Source organism: Cetorhinus maximus, unplaced genomic scaffold, assembly GCF_964194155.1.
Source record: "Cetorhinus maximus unplaced genomic scaffold, sCetMax3.hap1.1 HAP1_SCAFFOLD_506, whole genome shotgun sequence".
In the NCBI taxonomy this organism is placed as follows: Eukaryota; Metazoa; Chordata; class Chondrichthyes; order Lamniformes; family Cetorhinidae; genus Cetorhinus; species Cetorhinus maximus.
Window position 1 is genome coordinate 90,964 of NW_027596448.1, and position 22,104 is coordinate 113,067.

A 22,104-nucleotide genomic window follows, 5' to 3' on the forward strand; every position below is an offset into this window, starting at 1 on the left:
TCCAACTCTCTCTCAATCGAACTGTCTTTATGTCTGTCTCTCCAACTCTCTGACTGTCTCTATTTCTCTGTCTGTCTGTCTCTCTATTTCTGTCTGTCTGTCTCTGTCACTCAGTCTATTTTTCTATCCGTCCCTTTGTACGAACATATGAATTGGGTCACTCAGTCCCTCGAGCCTGCTCCTCCATTCAATAAGATCATGATTGATCTGATTGTAACCTCAACCCCACGTTCCTGCTTAGCCCCCGATAACCTTTCACCCCCCCCACCCCCCATTGCTTATCAAGAATCTATCTAGCTCTGCCTTGAAAATATTCAAATTCTCTGCTTCCACTGCCTTTCAAGGAAGAGAGTTCCAAAGACTCAGGACCCTCTGCGAGAAAAAACTCGCCTCATCTCCGTCTTAAATGGGCGACCCCTTATTTTTAAACAGTGACCCCTGGTACTTGATTCTCCCACAAGAGGAAACATCCTCTCCACATCCACCCTGTCAAGATCCCTCAGGAGCTTATATGTTTCAATCAAGTTGCCTCTTACTCTTCTAAACTTCAGCGAATACAAGGCTAGCCTGTCCAACCCTTCCTCATAAGACAACCCGCACAAACCAGGTATTAGTTTAATAAACTGTCTCTGAACTGCTTCCAATGCCCTTCCACCTTTCCACCAGGAGACCACCATTTCACTGTCTATTTCTCTTGATTTCTCTGCCTGACTGTCTCTCTCTATCCTAACTCTCTCTATCTAACTCTCTATCTCACTGTCTCTTTGTCTGACTGTCTCCCTATCTGACTCTCTTTCTCTCCACCTCCTTGTATCTCTCCATTCGACTTTCTCTCTCCAATCTTCTGGCTGTCTCTCAGCCTCCTTGCCTTTCAATCTGTTTCCCTGCCTCTCTACGTGACTGCTTCTCTTGACTGTCTGTCCCTCTAACTCTCTCTCCATTTCTCTGCCTGACCGTCTCTCTCTATCCGCCTCACAGTCCCTCTCCCCGATGGTACAGTTTGTTCAGGATTCACAGTTTTGAGTTGAAATTTATTTGAAACTTCGGAAGGATCGAGAAGCGAGAACAAAAAAACCAGATGACACCATTACTACTGAAAATAATTTGATTTATTTCTTAATATAATTCCCATCACAAATTTAACTGTGAATTGAACTGTGATTAAACCTGTGAAGACCAACTGAGACTAAGCTCTTGCCCTAGTGTTCTTCCACATCCTCATTCACTGGATCAGTGGGAAGACACAAAAAGACACTGGGGCAGAAGCAAGCTTTAACCTCTTATTGTCCCCTCCATTGAGTAGGGCAGATGGGCATCTTGTTTGGAACCAAAGTATTGGGGGGGGGGGGGGGGGGGGACGTGACTCGTGGCAGCCTGTGTGAGCATAGGCTGTAGTCCCTCTGCGAAATCTGCTTGTTACCTGTACAGGTGCACACTGGATCGAAACCATCACCCTGCCACATGAGTTACAGTCTGAAGCAGCAATGGTCGCCCATTTGTGGCGCTGGTAAGTACAGTGCCCACCGTAACCAGCTTGGGCGCATGGCAATACCAGGCCCAGTTACAGGGCCCCATGGTACTGGGCACAGTTACTGTGTCTTGTGCTGCAGTCTCAGTTATAGGGAGGGTGCCTTTATACCAATCGCTTTTCCATAGTGCCTCCCCTTCCCCTCCCTCTCAATATTTAATTAAATAAAACATTAAAACCAACTACGCTACGATACATTAAAGATACTAATGAGGAACATTATTGCAAACACACTTCTTAAATACAGCAACCGATCTTAGTGACCCAGTTCCACTCAGTAAAGGCTGTTTAAGATTTACAACACGTTTCATAAAATTAAATTCAACCTGTTTTACACATTTAGACAAGAAATAAACTATCCATATACACCTCATAAATCAACCAATAAAAAAAAACTGTAAATTTGTCCATCATGAGCCTCAAACTCCAGATGGTGACAATGCAAAAGGGAGACGTTGCACTCTGCCATTTTGTTAACATTGGAATGAGTCCCAAAATAAATGTGAAGGGGGATATCCACCAGGCTTCCTTTCCTCCTCTCCTGAAGGCGTTCTCTCATATTGGGATACAATTCCAGGGATGTCGACTGTTGCTGGGTTACAGTTCCAGACTGACTGTTGCTGGGTTACAGTTCCAGAGATACTGACTGTTGCTGGGTTACAGTTCCAGAGATACTGACTGTTGCTGGGTTACAGTTCCAGAGATACTGACTGTTGCTGGGTTGCAGTTCCACGGATACTGACTGTTGCTAGGTTACAGTTCCAGAGATACTGACTGTTGCTGGGTTACAGTTCCAGAGATACTGACTGTTGCTGGGTTACAGTTCCAGAGATACTGGCTGTTGCTGGGTTACAGTTCCAGGGATACTGACAGTTGCTGGGTTACAGTTCCACGGATACTGATGGTTGCTGGGTTACAGTTCCAGGGATACTGACTGTTGTTGGTGAACAGTTCCAGGGATGCTGACTGTTGCTGGGTTACAGTTCCAGGGATACTGACTGTTGCTGGGTTACAGTTAAAGGGATACTGACTGTTGTTAGGGTACAGTTCCAGGGATACTGACAGTTGCTGGGTTCCAGTTCCAGGGATACTAACTGTTGCTGGGTTACAGTTCCAGGGATACTGACAGTTGCTGGGTTACAGTTCCACGGATACTGACTGTTGCTGGGTTACAGTTCCAGGGATACTGACTGTTGCTGGATTACAGTTCCAGAGATACTGACTGTTGCTGGGTTACAGTTCCAGAGATACTGACTGTTGCTGGGTTACAGTTCCAGAGATACTGACAGTTGCTGGGTTAGAGTTCCAGAGATACTAACTGTTGCTGGTTTACAGTTCCAGGGATACTGACTGTTGCTGGGTTACAGTTCCAGGGATACTGACTGTTGCTAGGTTACAGTTCCAGGAATACTGACTGTCACTGGGTTACATTTCCCAGGATACTGACTGTTGCTGGGTTACAGTCCAGGGGTACTGACTGTTGCTAGGGTATAGTCCCAGGGAAGTTGACTGTTGCTAGGGTACAATTCCAGAGAAGTTGACTGTTGCTAGGGTGCAGCTCCAGAAACGCTGGGATACAGATCCATGGGTGTCGCGTATCATATCGTTCTGTCTGAGAAAGTACCAGGTCCCTCTGCAAAAAAGCACGGGGCTTAAGGGGACCATTTTCTCCCAGCCTGTTTCTGGGGACAGGCGGACCTCTGTTTAAGGGATGGGTCCTACATATTTCAATATAATTGAAAGGCTCCCACCCTAGGGCTAAGAGCAGCGACGACTCAGCCTGGAGCTTATTCTGCACTCTCACCAAACCCCCAGCACAAACTATTCCCTCATTAGCAACCCCACTTCCCACCACTGTACAATCTTATGAGCAGCTAAGGCATGCTGTTCCAACCTGGATGTGCCCATTAACCCTCAGCAGGGGAACATGTACACAGCCTGTTCAGTGGCCAGTCAATGAGATCATGGCTGATCTGTGACACTACCCCATATACCTGCCTCTGCTTCATGCCACTTAACAACTTTGGTTAGCAAAAAATCTATCAAGTTCAGTTTTAAAGTGAACAATCCTAACAGCAGGAGAGGTTATTGTGGGAAACAGAGTGGCTGGTATAAACCGTATTGAAGAGCCAGTTTATAGGGAAATACTTAAAAGGTGTCATCACAGTCTGTGTAGAGAGTGGAGCAGCGTAAGCAGGAACAGTATTAACTTTATTCATGAGTGCTTAGTGTTTTGCAAATAGCTAAACAGTTAACTAGCCTAACAACTAAAAGAACCTAAATAAACATCAAGGTAAGGGTGTGCGAGCATCAGGGATAGAGGCAAAAAAGCGCCTAAGCTCAAATCAATAAAAGGCAACGTGAGGTGATTGGTGAGTAGCTGAGAGTATTTCTCTTTTGTTTGGATCAAGTCTTAAGTTTATTTCCATTAAGGCAGTGAAGAGTTGAACAATTAGAGGCATGGCGGGCCACCTCAGTCTCATTGAATAATGCACATCCTGTCCCATGTGGGAACCCCAGTCTCATTGAATAATGCACATCCAGTGTCATGTGGGAACTCGGCAGGCTACCCCGGTCTCGTTGAATGCGCATCCTGTGCCATGTGAGAATTCAGCAGGCCTCCCCAGTCCCATTGAATGTGCATCCTGTGCCTTGTGGGAACTCCATTATGTTTTTTTGGTGCCCTGGACAATCACATGTGCAGTACGTGTCATCAGCTGGAGGGGCTCAAGTTCCTGGTTTCGCTGAGAGCTATGCAGATAGCATGTTTCTGGAGGTGGTCACCGTACAGCTTAAGAGTGCATAGGCGGGGAAGGAATGGGTGACTGTCAGATTAACAAGGACAACCAGGCAGTCCCTGAGTGCATCTGGGTCAAAATCTCAGAAATCCCCCCTAACAGCACTGTGGGTGTACCTACACCACATGGACTACAGCGACTCAAGAAGGCAGCTCACCCCCACCTTGTCAAGGGAAATTAGGGATGGGCAATAAATACTGGCCCAGCCAGCGACACCCACATCCTGTCAATGAATATATTAAAAATAATCTCTCTAACAGGTTTACTGGTGAGGGTGATGGTTCCTATGAGCAGCACAGCCAGAACCAAGACCACAGCACCATGGATGGCTCAGTTGTGCAGGGGGTGGGAGGGGGAGTGGGGTAGGGGGGTAGGGAACAGATAGGTGAGGAAAACATTGGAGATTCAATAGTTAGGGGAACAGAGAGGCATTTCTGTGGCTACACATGTGACTCCAGGCAGGTGGTACAGGAATTGCCTCCTGTACCAGGGTCAAGGATGGTCACTGAGTGGCTGCAGAAGGCTCTGTGGTACGTGGGCAGGGGTTATTATGTGGGTAGGAGTGCCGGTAAACAGCCAGAGATCATGATCCATGTCGATATTAATGACATAATAGAAAGAGGGATAAAATCCTGCAGGCTGAGGTAGCAAGGAAAGAAATGGAAAAGCAGGACCTCAGAAATGTGCTCCTACACGAGTGAGTACAGAAACGGAAGGGCTGTGTGGGTGAGTGCGTGGCTAGAGAGATGGTTCAGGAGGGAGAGCCTTCGATTCCCGAACGCTTCTCGGGGAGGTGGGTCCTGCACAAGTCAGATGGGTTGCACCTCGAAAAGGGCCTAGACCAATACCTTGGCTCGCTAGTGCTGTTCAGGAGCAAATGAACTAGCCCGGAAGGTGGGTGGGTTGTGGGGGGTGGTGGTGTGGATGAGCATAGGTTCAGAAGAGTGGGAAACAAAGCTGGAAATGGAAGACAGGAAACTATTTAGCAAATATAGAAGGCCAAGAAAGCAGGAAAAAAACAACAAAAAGAGCTTCAATGGAGGAAGGTCTGGTGAATAAGGCTCTGGTCAGACCACATTTAGAATATTGTGAGCAATTTTGGGCCCCGTATCTCAGGAAGGATGTGCTGGCCCTGGAGAGGGTCCAGAGGAGGTTCACGAGAACGATCCCAGGAATGAAAGGCTTAACATATGAGGAACGTTTGAGGACTCTGGGTCTATACTCGATGGAGTTTAGAAGGATGAGGGGTGATCTGATTGAAACTTACAGAATACTGAAAGGCCTGGATAGAGTGGACGTGGGGAAGATGTTTCCATTAGTAGGAGAGACTAGGACCCGAGGGCACAGCCTCAGCGTAAAGGGAGGACCTTTTAGAACAGAGATGAGGAGAAACTTCTTTAGCCAGAGAGTGGTGAATCTATGGAATTCATTGCCACAGAAGGCTGTGGAGGCCAGGTCATTGAGTGTATTTAAGACCGAGATAGATAGGTTCTTGATTGGTAAGGGGATGAAAGGTTACGGGGAGAAGGTGGGAGAATGGGGTTGAGAAACCTATCAGCCATGATTGAATGGCGGAGCAGACTCGATGGGCCGATTGGCCTAATTTCTGCTCCTATGTCTTATGGTCTTATAAGACAGATGAGCCGAGCTCATAAAAGTGTAATATCACAACTATTACTGCAAAATGGCTTCAAGCAAGGCAGCTCAATGTTCTTGGTCACAGAGTTTTTACATGGGGTACAGAGAGGGGGATGAGAAAGGAGGGGGTATCGCAATACTGGTTAAAGAGATGACCACAGCTACAAGGAGGGTTGATATCCTGGAAGGAGCCTCAAAGTGAGGCCATATGGGTTGAACTGGAGGGCAAAAAAAGGGGCCATCATGTTTCTGGCAGCATACTAATTGGGCAGCTCACCACCACCTTCTCAAGGGAAATGATGGCCTAGCCAGCGACGCCCACATCCCGTCAATGAATATATTAAAAAATAACCTGTCTAACAGGTATATACCAGTAAACCCCCAAACGGTCAGAGCGAGGAAGCAGGACAAACATGTCGGCAAATTGCTGAGGAATATGGAAAGAGTAGAGCAGTGACAGTAAGGGATTTCAACCACCCTAATATTAACACGATCTGAAGAAGAGTCATACAGACTCTCTCTATAGATGCTGTTGGACCTACTGAGCTTTTCCAGCACTTTTTGTTTTCATCTCAGATTTCCGGCGTCTGCAGTATTTTGCCTTTATTCTAATATTACATGGGATAGAATCGCTGTAAAAGGTATAGAGTGCGTGCATTTCTTAACATACATTCAGGAAAAACTTTGCTTTAGCCAGTCTATAGCAAGCCCAACGAGAGACTGAGCAGTTTTGGGATTTAGTTTTAGGGTATGAAGCTGGGCAGGTTGAATGGGGATCCCTGGCACAACGTTTCAGAGGTAATTCTAACCGGATTAGATTTGGATCATGGTTCAGTTAGATTTAGCATAGTTATGGAAAAGGTAGACCACGGGTAAAAGTTCCAAATTGGGGAAGGGTCTATTTTACTGAACAAAAATAGAAATACCTGGAAAAACTCAGCAGGTCTGGCAGCATCGGCGGAGAAGAGCAAAGTTGACGTTTCGAGTCCTCATGACCCTTCAACAGAACTAAGTAGAAATGGGAAAGGGGTGAAATATAAGCTGGTTTAAAGCAGGGGGGTGCGGAAGAAGGTGGGGGGTGTTGTTGGGACAAGCAAGCAGTGATAGGAGGAATAACCAAAAGATGTCACAGACAAAAGGGCAAAGAGGTGTTGAAGGTGGTGATATTATCTAAAAGAATGTGCTAATTACGATTGGAGAGCAGGACACTCAAGGTACAGCTCTAGTGGGGGTGGGGTGAAATAAACGATGGATGGAATACATTTTAAAATAATGGAAATAGGTGGAAAAAGAATAGAAAAATCTATATAAATTATTGGAAAAAACAAAAGGGAGGGGGAAGAAACGGAAAGGGGGTGGGGATGGAGAAGAGAGTTTAAGATCTAAAATTGTTGAACTTGATATTCAGTCCGGAAGGCTGTAAAGTGCCTAGTCGGAAGATGAGGTGCTGTTCCTCCAGTTTGCGCTGAGCTTCACTGGAACATTGCATCAGGCCAAGGACGGACATGTGGGCATGAGAGCAGAGTGGAGTGTTAAAATGGCAAGCGACAGGGAGGTCTGGGTCATGCTTGTGGACAGACCGAAGGTGTTCTGCTGAAGGTGTTTTACTGAGCTGAGGTGCGATTTGGCAAAAGTGGACGGGAGACAGCTATTTGAGGGTAAATTCAGTGTCAGAGCAGTCGGAGCCATTTAAAGAGGAGATAGAGAGCATTCACAGCCAATACGTTTCTACAAAGGGAATGGTGGTACTCCTCAAGCAACCCCACCCACCCCCCTGACCACCCCCCCCCACCCCCCCACCTCCCCACCCCACCCCCACCCCCCCTGGACCCCCCCCCCCCCCCCCCCGACCACCAATACCCGGTGTTAAAAAGCATAGAGAACAGAATAAGGCAACAAAGGTTGATTTACGACAGTTACCAACAGCTCAGTACTGTAGAAAGCTCAGAGGAGTTTAGATAGAAAGTGCAGGTGTAGGGTTGCCAACCATCCAGGATTGGCCTGGAGTCTCCAGGAATTGAAGATCAATCTCTCATTGGGACATTAAAAAAAGATTGTTTTTCTTTTGTCATTTTCTTTGAGCATTTCTCTTTACCAGATATAAAAATAGTCAATTGGTAGCACAGATCTTGAGCATTGCTGAAAGAATAGCACTGGAAGCTACATATATTAATACACAGGGTCCTGTTCTTTGCAGACAGAAAGAACATGTACACACATTGACCCTGTTTCGGCTAAACAAAATAAGTAACAGCCATTTGCTGACTCATTCCTCAGGCCAATGCCTTGACCAATCAGTGTCAAGCTGCCTGGTTTAAATTTCAAACAATGCTCGGCAGTTAACTGTCAGTCACCATCAATTGGTACACCCTCTATGGCAACGCCTCTACCAATTCAGAGTCCTCTAGCTAACCAATGAGCAATCTCTTCTCATGTGGTATTAATGGTTGTTTTCCCCTTATATTGGTATTCTTGTGAAGTGTGCTGATGAGTGCAAGATGAAAAGCTTCGACATGTCTCTTTTATCAGCAATACTCAAGATATAAAAATATCGAAAATGGTTGGGGGGGGTGGGGGGGGAAAGGCTGTTTGGCTGGCAATCAAGCATCATCCAATCGCGTAATGAGTCTTTTTGCTTTCCGATTGGCGTAGGAAGGCCGTACGTCACAAGGATGGACGTGTTGGCCGACTAATGGCTGGAGCGTGGGGGGCGAGTCATGTGATGGAACCTCCAGGAATACAGTTGGCAACCCAAGTGAAATTCGAAAGGAAACTAGGAAAGCAAAGGGAGGGCATGAAAAACATTGGCAATTAAAATCAGGAGCAACTCAAAGACGTGTTATAAATACATCGAGAGCAAAGGGATAACTAAGGGAAAAGTAGGATCGGTTAGAGGTCAAAAATGTAATTTGCGTGCGGAGGCGGAAGATGTGGGTGTGGTTCTCAGTGAATCCTTTGCCACTGTCTCCACAATAGAAGGGAAGGATGCAGACATAGCAGTTGAGGAGAAGGAGTGTGAACTATCTGATAGGATAGAGAGGGTGAAAGAGAAAATATTAAGGGGTTTAATCATCCTGGAAAGTGCAGGTGTCACCAGGCCTGGATGAAAGGTATCCCAGGCTGCAGAGAGAAGCAAGCTAAGAAATAACAGAGCCTCTGACCATCATTTTCCAGTCCTTTCTGGAGACTGGCACAGTGCCACAGGATTCTTAATGCTGCGTCTCTGATCACAAAGGGTTAGGAGGGACAGCCCGAGTAATTATAGGCCACATCAACTCGGCGGTGGGCAAGTTATTGAAGGACACGTAAATCGTTATTTAGAAAGGGACGAATTAATATGTGTGCCACATCAAAGGTTACTACACAAGATCAGGTTACATGGTGTAGGGGTGACATATTAGCACGGGGAAAGGATTGGTTGGCTAACTGGAAGCAGAGACCAAGGGATAAATGGGTCTTTTTCAGGTTGGAAAGCTGTAACTAGTGGAGTGCCACAGGGATCAGTGCTGGGGCCTCCACTATTTACAATCTCCATCAATGATTTGGATGAAGGGAGCAAATGTATGGTAGCTCAATTTGCCGATGACACCAATGTAGTAAGGAGAGTAAGAAGAATGAGTGGCGACCTTATTGAAACGCGTGAGATCCTGAGGGGATTTGGTAGGCTGGATACCGGAAAGATGTTTCCTCTTGTGGGAGAAACTAGAACCAGGGGACACAGTTTAAAAATAAGAGGCCTACCATTTAAGACGGAGATGAGGAGAATTTTTTTTTCTCTCAGAGGGTCATTAGTATTTGGAATTCTGTGAGATTAGGTTGTATCGGTCTTCTTTGGCTGGTGCAGACATGATGGGCTGAATGGCCTCCTTCTGTGCTGTAAATTTTCCACTTCTAATTAACCAAGCACAATTACTTCTGCCATCCTTTGTGTGAAGAAGTGTTCCCTTATTTCACTCAACAACAGCAACTTGCATTTATATAGCACCTTGAACGTAATAAAACATCCCAAAGTGATTCAAAGGGGCATTATAAAACAAAATTTGACCCCGAGCCACGTAAGGAGATATTAGGTCAGTTGACCAAAAGCTTGGACAAAGAGGTAGGCTTTAAGGAGAGTCTTTAAGGAGGAAAGCGAGGTAGAGAGGTGGAGAGTTTTCAAGAGGGAATTCCAGAGCTTGGGGCCTAGGCTGCTGAAGGCCCGGTCGCCAATGGTGGATCAATTAAAATCGGGGGATGCTCAAGAGGCCAGAATTGGAGAAGCGAGGAGATCTCAGAGGGTTGTGAAGCTGGGGGAGATTACAGAGAGAGGAAGAGACAAGGTCTTGGAGGGGCTTGAAAACAAGGATGAGAATTTTAAAATCAAGGCTTTGCTTAACTGGAAGCTAATGTAGGTCAGTGAGCGCAGGAGCGATTCACTGGAGGCAGAGTTTTGGATGACATCAAGATTACAAAGGGTAAGATGTGGGAACTTAATCAACTCTAGAGGTAACGCATGCTTGATAGGTCTGGCTCAAATTTTTGGAATATGACCTTCAATACTAGACTCCCCAACCAGTGGAAATAATTTCTCTCTACTACCCTACTTGTTTCCCTTAATACCTTGAAAAGTCAAATCACCGCTTAGCCTTCTAAGTACCAGGGAATACAACCCGAGATGGTGTAAACCCTCTTTGAATTCAACCCTTGGAGTGCAATATTGTTGGCGTAGCCCCTATATGTCCCCTAGCCTCCTCCCCACCCCAGATTAAGACCAGCAGGTTAATGTCCTGTCAATTACATTGTTATGGTTAAGAGAAACAGGTGATGGGCATTAATTGTCCTTGAGCACATATAAATAGGGGATAGCTGGGACACTGGGTTGAGTGGGAGGAGAGCTGTGAGACTGAACAAGTCAATAAACTGTCTCAATAAAGAAAAGCTCTGTGGCTTGGTTTCAGCTTCACCAACCGGGTGGGATCCTATTAACATAGGAAGGGTCATCAATCCCTCAGCTCTGGCCCTCGCCCCCTTTAATACATTGTGCGCCCAATATCCTATTATAATATCCCAGTCCCTAAGTGTTATGAGTGGATTGGAGGGAAATTATCATCCATAACCTTATTGAATGATGTGGAAGCATTTAGGAAGGACCTGAGGGCTTTTATAAGGGTGCAGAGGAGATTGACCAGAATGGTTCCAGGGATGAGGGATTTTAGTTAGGAGATCAGGCTGGAGAAGCTGAGGTTTCTCCTTGGAGCAAAGGAGATTGAGGGGAGATCTGACTGAGATTATGGCAGGTTTAGATAAGGTGGAGAAAGAAAAAAATCTTCTCATCAACCGATGGATCAAGGATTAGGGGACGTAGAGTGAAGACTTTGGGCAAGAGATACAGGCGGGGACGCGGGGAAGAACTCTTCTTATGCAGAGAGTGCTCACGGCCTGGAACCCGCTGCCTACGCGGGTGGTGGAAGTGCAGACAATGAAGGATTTCGAAAGGAAATTGGGCGGGCGAGAGAGGGAATGAAACCTGCAGGAGCTACAGGGGGACCGAGCGGGGGAAGCGGGGCTGACTGGATCACTCCGCGGGGAGCCCATGATGGGCCGAATGGCCTCCTTCTGCGCTGTAAATGACTCTGTGATTCTTTAAGGCTGGAGGGGCCCATGGGGCCTAGTCCTGCTCCTGTCCCTTATATTCCTAGCCCTCACTCACCCAAGTAAGAGGTGCATGAAGCCATCTTTGGCAGATCCCAGTTCATTCCTCCCTTCCAATTCACTTTGTCACCAGGGGGGCGTGAGGCGCATTCAGCTCAGGGGTCCCGTTATACGCGTTTAACTGTGGCGGAGGGGGCGGACATTGTCTATGAATTTGAAATCCCGCCCGTGTCAACCATTCCCAGGGATTCTGTAGCAGAGCTGCCGTCCTCATGAACAACATCTCTGGGGTTTTGCCTCAGGGGATCTTGCCTGCAGTAGATTTAAGGATCCCTGCCTCAGGGGATCCTGCCTGCAGTAGAGTTAAGGATCCCTGCCTCAGGGGATCCTGCCTGCAGTAGATTTAAGGATCCCTGCCTCAGGGGATCCAGTCTCCGGCCGCCTGTCTGTTAGACACTGCCTCGCAAATCCTCGAGCTGCGATCCTGTCCAGCGGTGGGGATCCGGTCATTGGGATCCTGTTGTTTTTCTTTCATCAAAAAAAAAAATTGCAAAGCAAGAGGAACGGAAATCACAAACGTCGGAAAGAAAGATCCGGAAGGAAAAACCAGTTCAAAATGTTCAAATCCCAGTGAAAATCAGTAATCCTGGAGTTCCATGTTAAGGGATACAATTCGGACAAGTTTTACTGGAACCTTTATGAGCGCACACTGAACACGGACAGGGAGAGGCCACTTGCCACCTCTCGACCTGAGCTCTGTCCTGCGGGTGGACTGGGAGCCGAGGGCCTTATGAAGTGTTGAGGACGGATCTGTTGTACATCACCTGATAATAGGAGCCGGGGTCGTTCATCGCCATGGGCGTCTCGAAGCCATTCTTGCCGAGCAGTGTGTTGTACGTGTTGTTGTAGTGAGCGGGCTGGTCGTAGAGCTTCAGGTCCACCTTGTGGGGCTGCTCGGAGGACATCAGGTTTGTGATTGAGAAGGGATGGTTGAAGCTGTAGTGAGGGTCCAGCTTGAGCTCGCTCTGGAGGTCAGGCAGCTGCTGGACCGACGGCGGGAGGAGGTGATGGACCATCGTCTGGTGCATAGCAGCCGGAGACGGCGACGGCCCGGAAACCGAAGACGGGTTGTCCGCCCGACGGCAGCCCAGCTCGGTCAGGGTCCGGTGCTCCTCGGAGCCCGGGGAGTTGTCGGACTGACTGGACTCCGCGTCCTCGGAGCTGGGGCTGGAGTTCTTCCCGTCCGGGACGCCCTCCAAGCCCTTGACCCCCGGTTCCAGGGGCGGCCGGGGCAAGAGCTTCTCCTTCTGGCACTTGAAGCGCTTCTGCCGCCGGAGGTAGCAGCCGTTCTCGAACATGTTCCCCGAGTCGGGGTGCAGGGTCCAGTACGAGCCCTTCCCGGGTTTGTCCGGGGACCGGGGCACCTTCACAAAGCAGTCGTTGAAGGAGAGGGAATGGCGAATGGAATTCTGCCATCGTTGCTGGTTCTCCCTGTAGTACGGGAAGAGGTCCATGATCCACTGGTAGATCTCGTTCAGGGTCAGCATCTTGTTGGAGGCCTGTTGGATGGCCATGGTGATCAGGGAGATGTAGGAGTAGGGGGGCTTTGCATGGCTGAGGTTGCGGCGGTACGGCTTTGAGTCCTTCCCCCTGTTCAACGCTGGCGATAACGACAGGGACCCCAGGGCTTGGCCCATGGGCTGGTAGGGAGACAGCGAGTTGATGGGGGTGGCCTGGCCCCCAGCTGGACCAACACCAGGGCTCATGGAGCTGTGCATGGACGACAGGCCGTTGGTTATTGGGCTGACCGTGCCCGGTAGGACCGAGAGGGGCGGGCTGAGGTTGGTGTAGGACATGTTGAGTGAGGCAGGAGAAAGGTTTCCGACGGAACCCATGGAGTTCATGCTCATGTAGCTGTTGATTGTGTTCATGGTGCTCAGGCCGGGATTCATACTGCTGGCCACAGGGTAGATCTTTGGGAAGATAAAGAGATTGGATATAAATGTAGGATAAGCATAATAAATATCAGACTCTCTCTCACCTGGAGACACGCGCTTACATCTATTTCTGAGGCTGGTTCGTCCTGACACAGGTCGCTAGCCTGAAGCTATAGCATGAGGGGCCACTGCTCTGCATCAAGCATGTCTGACCAGGAATCTCTCGCTACCCTTACCACCTGACACTGGCATGCTTTGGTAGGATTTGCAGGTTGGTATTCAACCTGTTTGGCCATATTATGAACACACCTTCCTTGGCCGTCAAGTCCTGGGGTGGGACACAAACCGGGAGCCTCCTGGTTTAAAGGCAGTGGTGTTATCCACTGCACCACAATTAACAAATACGTCACAGGGTAAAATTTCATGTTTTCTGCAGCATTACTTCCACAACCTCGGGGTATCCCAAAGCAAATGAATTTTTTATTTTGAAGTGTAGCTCCTGTTGTACTGTAGGAAATGTGATTGCCAATTTGCACACAGCAAGCTCCCACGAACAGCAAAGTAATAACGACCAGATAATCTGCACTTTTTCAGTGATGTTGGTTGAGGGGTCAATATTGACCAAGACACCGGGGAGAACTACCCACCCCCCTGCTCATCTTCGAAATAGTGGCCGCGGGATCTTTTACTTCCACCCCAGAGGGCAGATGGTCAGTTTGGCGTCTCATTGATATCGTTGTAACAGCATGGAAGGAGGCCATTCGGCCCATCAAGTCAATGCCAGCTCCCTGTAGAGCAACCCAGTCAATCCCATTCCCCTGCTGTATCCCCATTGCTCCTGCGAGTTTATTTCCCTCGAGTGCCCATCCAATTTCCTTTTGAAATCATTTATCGTCTCTGCTTCCCCCACCCTCATGGGCAGCGAGTTCCAGGTCATTATTGCCTGCTGCGTAAAAAAACGTTCTTCCTCACATTCCCCCTGTATCTCTTGCCCAAAACCTTAAATCTGTGTCCCCCCAGTCCTTGTACTTTCAGAGAATGGGAACAGCTTTTCATTGTCTACCTCACCGAAACCTGTCATAATCTTGTGCACCTCGATCAGATCATCCCTCAGTCTCCTTTGCTCCATGGAACAATCCCAGCTTCTCCAACCCCTAACCTTGACATTAATATCCCTTATCCCTGGAATTTATCCCGGTAAATCTCTGCTGCACCCTCACAAGGACCCTCGCGTCCTTCCCAATGCCTGGTGACCAGAGCTGGACGCAGTCTGGAGCAGGGCTGCACAGGACAGAATGGTTTCCAGACCTGCTGGCCACGCCTAGTCTCAAAGCGCCTATAGCTCTGGAGCGGGAATGATCCCTCATGGTTCCTGCTCCTGATCGTGATCCAGTGACGCCCGAAACCAGGCTGGAAACTGCTCCAGTTAATGGTGATCAAGTTTGACTGTGACTCCTACTGTAGCCAAATAGCTGACCAACACTGACTGGGCTCGCAATTGGGTGGAGGGACAGAGCCAACTGGTAAAGATCCTTTTACCCCAGCAAGAATCAACACTTACAGGAGACCTGAGGAATATTTATTATTACAATAGGCGACTGAATAGAGAGCTTTCACAACTGCAGTGCATGCTGGGATAGTTATGCCTCCATTTTGCTCTCTCAGCCAGCAATGAAAAAGTGCAAAAGAAACACAGAAAACTACAGACAGACACAGATATGAGATGGCAACATTGAAGCAGGAGAGCAGGAAGCATCGATCTGAGAGACAGCATGTCCCTAGGTATCAGACTGGCAGTGTCAGCCAGCACTGTGTGCTCAAGTCTCTACAGTGGCTTCAATGACAACCTTTGAGCTCAGAGGTGAGAGTACTTCCACGCATATTGATTACTGCATTTCTTACACTACAACAGTGACCGCTTTTCAGGAAAAGTACTTCACTGGATGCGAAACCTAAAAGCCATGCACGGTTCTGGTTTCCAAATTACAAAGAAGGATTTAGGGACACTGGGGAAGGTACAAGAAAGAATCACAAGGACGATACCAGAAGTGAGAGGTTATATCCATCTGAAAAGACTGAACAGTATTTTGTGTCTATCTTCACAGTGGATGACACAAAGAGCATCCCAAGAATAGCTGAAAGTCAAGAGGCAAAAGGGAAGGAGGAACTTAGGGAACAACCACTATCACTGGAGGAAAAGTAATGGGAAAACTAATGGGACTTAAAGCTGGCAAATCCCCTGGGCTTTATGGTCTTGCATCCCAGGCTGCAGAGATGGTAGATGCATTGGTTGTAATCTTCCAAAATTCCTTAGAACCTGGAAACCTGATTGGAAAACCGCAAATTCCTCTGTTCAAGAAAGGAGGGAGACTGAAAGCAGGAAATCATAGGCCAGTCGGCCTAGCGCCTGTCATAGGGAAAGCGATAGAGTCCATTCTTAAAGAGGTAGTAGCAGGACATCTTGAAAATCACAATACCATCAGGCACGGCTTTGTGAGAGGGAAATTGTGTTGGGCGAATTTATTAGAGTTCTTTGAGGGTGTAACAATCAGTGTGGGTAAAGGGGAACCTGCAGATGTGGTGCACTTGGATTTCCAAAAGGCATTTGATATGGTTCTGCATAAAAGGTTACCACGCAAGATAAGGGTTCATGATGTTGAGGGTGTGGATTAGCATGGATGGAGGATTGGCTAGCTAACAGGAAACAGAGAGTCGGGATATATGTGGGGTAGACCAACTGTAACTCGTGGAGTGTCGCAGGGGTCAGTGCTGAGGCCTCGACTCTTTATGATCGATATGAGTGACTTGGAGGATGGGACTGACTGTATTGTAGCCAAATTTGTTGTCGATACAAAGATTGGTGGGAAAGCACATGGTGAGGGAGGGTACAAGAGTCTGCAAAGGTATACAGATAGGTTAAGTGAGCGGCAAAAATTTGGCAGATGGAGTATAATGGGGGAAAATGCGCAGGAAGAATAGAAAAGCAGAATTTCATTTGAATAGAGAGAGACTGCAGAAAGCTGCAGTACAGAGGGATCTGGGTGTCCTTGTACATGAATAAAATAAAAATTGGCATGCAGGTGCAGCAAGTAATTAGGAAGGCAAATAGATGCTGGTGTTGATTGCAAGGGGGATGGAGTATAAACGCAGGGAAGTGTTGCTACAGTAGGGCATTGGTAAGATCACACCCAGAGTACTGTGTGCAGCTGTGGTCACCTTACTTACTGAGGAACATATTTGCATTAGAAGCAGGTCCGAGAAGATTCACGAGGCAGATTCCAGGGATGAGGGGAATGTTATGAGGAATATTTGAGCAGGTACAGCCTATACTGATTGGAGTTTAAAAGAATGAAAGGTGATCTTATTGAATCGCAGAATCATTACTGTGCAGAAGGAGGCCATTCGGCCCATCATATCTATGCCGGCCCTCTGAATGAGCATTATGACTCAGTGCCATTCTCCTGCCTTTTCCCTGTAACCATGCACATTGTGTCTATTTAAATAATCACCCTATGCCCTCTTGAATGCCTTGATTGAACCTGCCTCCACCACACTTCCAGGCAGTGCATTCCTGACCCGAACCCACTTGCTGATATATACATGCTGACACGCTGATATACACACACTGATATGCACACTGACACACTGATATACACACACTGATATGCACACTGACACACTGATATACACACACTGATATGCACACTGACACACTGATATACACACACTGATATGCACACTGACACACTGATATGCACACTGACACACTGATATACACACACTGATATGCACACTGACACACTGATATACACACACTGATATGCACACTGACACACTGATATACACACTGACACACTGATATACACACACTGATATGCACACTGACACACTGATATACACACACTGATATGCACACTGACACACTGATATACACACTGACACACTGATATACACACACTGATATGCACACTGACACACTGATATACACACACTGATATGCACACTGACACACTGATATGCACACTGACACACTGATATACACACACTGATATGCACACTGACACACCGATATACACACACTGATATGCACACTGACACACTGATATACACACACTGATATGCACACTGACACACTGATATGCACACTGACACACTGATATACACACACTGATATGCACACTGACACACTGATATACACACACTGATATGCACATTGACACACTGATATACACACACTGATATATACACACTGATATACACACTGACACACTAATATACACGCACTGATATGCACACTGACACTCTGATAAACACACATTGATAGGCACATTGACACACTGATATATACACTCTGACATATGGATAAAGAAACACTGACACACTGATATATACACATTGACATATGGATAAAGAAACACTGACACACTGATATACACACGCTGATATGCACAATGACACACTGATATAAACACCCTGATATGCACATTGACACACTGATGTACACACTGATGAATACACACTGACACACTGTCATATACACACTGACACACACGCACTGATATGCACACTGACACACTGATATAAACACGCTGATATACATGCTGACACACTGATATACATGCACACTGATATATATACACTGACACATTGATATACACACACTGATGTACATTCTGATATAAACACGCTGACACATTGATATACAAGAACTGATACACACACTGACACACTGATATACAAACACTGATAAACACACACTGATACAGTGATATACACACTGTCACACTGCTTTAGACACTCTATACACACACTAATACATACACACGGCAACACTGAAAATAGTAAATTCATCAAAAGTCACTTCAAAACCTTATTAAATCCATGCATGAGTCCTGAGGTCTGTCTCTGTAAGATACTGACACACTGATATAAACAACCACTGATATAAACACACACACTAACATAAACACACACACTGGCATAAACACACGCACTGATAAAAACACAAACACTAACATAAACACACACACTGATATAAACACATACACTGATATAAACACACACTGATATAAACACACACACTGATATAAACACTCACACTGATATAAACACACACATTGACATAAACATACACACTGATATAAACACACACTCTAACATAAACACACACACTGATATAAACCCACAGCCTGATATAAACACACACACTGATATAAACACACACACTGATATAAACACACACACTAACATAAACACACAGCCTGATATAAAAACACATACTAACATAAACACTCACACTGATATAAACACACAGCCTGATATAAACACACACACTGATATAAACACTCACACTGATATAAACACACAGCCTGATATAAACACACACACTGATATAAACACTCACACTGATATAAACACACACATTGACATAAACATACACACTGATATAAACATACACTCTAACATAAACACACACACTGATATAAACCCACAGCCTGATATAAACACACACACTGATATAAACACACACACTGATATAAACACACACACTAACATAAACACACAGCCTGATATAAAAACACATACTAACATAAACACTCACACTGATATAAACACACACACTGATATAAACACACACACTGATATAAACACACACTGACACACTGATATAAACACACACACTAACATAAACACACAGCCTGATATAAACACACATACTAACATAAACACTCACACTGATATAAACACACACACTGATATAAACACACACACTAACATAAACACACAGCCTGATATAAACACACATACTAACATAAACACTCACACTGATATAAACACACACACTGATATAAACACACACACTGATATAAACACACAATGACACACTGATATAAACACACACACTAACATAAACACACAGCCTGATATAAACACACATACTAACATAAACACTCACACTGATATAAACACACACACTGATATAAACACACACCCTGATATAAACACACAGATATAAACATACATACTGACATAAACACACATACTAACATAAACACACAATGATATAAACACACACACTAACATAAACACACAGCCTGATATAAACACACACACTGATATAAACACATACACGAACATAAACACAGACACTGATATAAACACACACTGATGTAAACACACACTGACAAACTGATAAAAACACACACACTGATATAAACACTGACACACTGATATAAACACACACACTGATATAAACACGCAAACTGATATAAACACGCACACTGATATAAATACACACACTGATATAAACACACACACTGATATAAACACTGACACACTGATATAAACACACACACTGATATAAACACACACACTGATATAAACACACACACTGATATAAACAAGCACACTGATATAAACACACACATTGATATAAACACACACACTGATATAAACACACACACTGATATAAACACGCAAACTGATATAAACAAGCACACTGATATAAATACACACACTGATATAACACACACTGACAGACTGATATAAACATGCACATGGATGTAAACACACAAAGATAGAATCACACAAACTAACACACTTAGATAAACACGCATACTGATATAAACAAACACACTGATATAAACAAACACTGACAATAAACACACACGCTGATATAAACACGCATACTGATATAAACACACACACTGATATAAACACACCCTCTGATGTAAACACACACTGATATAAACACGCACATTGATATAAACACACACTGATATAAACACACACACTGATATAAACACGCAAACTGAAATAAACACACACTCTCACACTGATGTAAACACACACACTGATATAAACAAACACTGACAAACTGATAAAAACATACACACTGATATAAATGTGCAAACTGAAATAAACACACACACTGACAGATTGATATAAACAAACACACTGACACACTGATATAAACAAACACTGACGCACTGTTATAAACATACACACTGATATAAACACGCAAACTGATATAAACACACTCTCACATTGATGTAAACACACACTGACAAACTGATAGAAACATATACACTGATATAAACGCGCAAACTGAAATAAGCGCACACACACTGACAGATTGATATAAACACACACTGACACGCTGATATAAACACACACACTGATATAAACACACACTGACACACTGATATAAACACACACACTGACAGATTGATATAAACACACACTGACACGCTGATATAAACACACACACTGATATAAACATACACTGATACACTGAAAGAAACACATACTGATATAAACACACACACTACTATAACCACACGCTGACACACTGATATAAACACAAACACTGACACACTGATATAAACACGCACACTGATGTAAACATGCACACTGATATAAACACACACACTGTTTTAAACACACACTGACACACTAATATAAACACAAACACTGCTATAAGAAACACACACTGACACACTGAAAGAAACACATACTGATATAAACACACACACTACTATAACCACACGCTGACACACTGATATAAACACACACTGACAAACTGCTATAAACACACACACAGATATAAACACACACTGACACACTGATATAAGCACGCACACTGATATAAACACACACCCTGATATAAACAAACACTGACACACTGATATAAACATACACACTGATATAAGCACACACACTGATATAAACACACACTGACACACTGATATAAACACATACACTGATATAAACACACATCCTGATGTAAACAAACGCTGACAAACTGATATAAACATACCCACTGATATAAGCACACACACTGATATAAACACACACTGACACACTGATATAAACACGCACACTGATATAAACACAGAAACTGATATAAACACACACTGACACGCTGACATAAACATGCACACTGACGCACTGATATAAACATACACACTGATATAAACACACACACTGATATAAACACACACACTGATATAAACACACACGCTGACACACTGATATAAACACGCACACTGATATAATCACAGAAACTGATATAAACACACACACTGATATAAACACACACACTGACGCACTGATATAAACATACACACTGATATAAACACACACACTGACACACTGATATAAACATGCACACTGATATAAACACAGACACTGATATAAACACGCACACTGGTATAAACACACACTGATATAAACGCACACACTGATATAAACACACACTGACACACTGATTTAAACACACTCTGACACGCTGATATAAACACACTCTGACACGCTGATATAAAGACACACTGACACACTGATATAGGCACAGACAATGATATAAACACGCAAACTGACATAAACACACACACTGATATAAACACACTGACACATTGATATAAACACACACTGACAAACTGATATAAACATATACACTGATATAAACGCGCAAACTGAAATAAACACACACACTGACAGATTGATATAAAGACACACACTGACACACTGATATAAACACACACTGACACACCAATTTAAACACACACTGACA

General features: G+C 45.0%; 1 protein-coding gene and 1 long non-coding RNA gene across 2 annotated transcripts in view; both read right to left on the minus strand.

Moving 5' to 3' along the window:
* Positions 1-1,091: 1,091 nt before the first annotated feature.
* On the minus strand, positions 1,092-4,297 carry LOC144673881 (uncharacterized). Its single transcript, XR_013574437.1, has 2 exons — positions 4,044-4,297; positions 1,092-4,000 (listed from the first exon to the last, which is right to left on the minus strand). It is a non-coding gene; the product is annotated as an uncharacterized LOC144673881 (long non-coding RNA).
* An 8,086-nt stretch (positions 4,298-12,383) lies between these two features.
* The window catches only part of LOC144673880 (hepatocyte nuclear factor 3-beta-like), a 116,748-nt gene continuing 107,027 nt past the window's right edge, over positions 12,384-22,104 (minus strand). The window contains exon 2 of the mRNA XM_078535518.1: positions 12,384-13,568. Coding sequence (XP_078391644.1) covers positions 12,384-13,568 — 1,185 coding nt within the window. The remainder of the gene's footprint in view (positions 13,569-22,104) is intronic.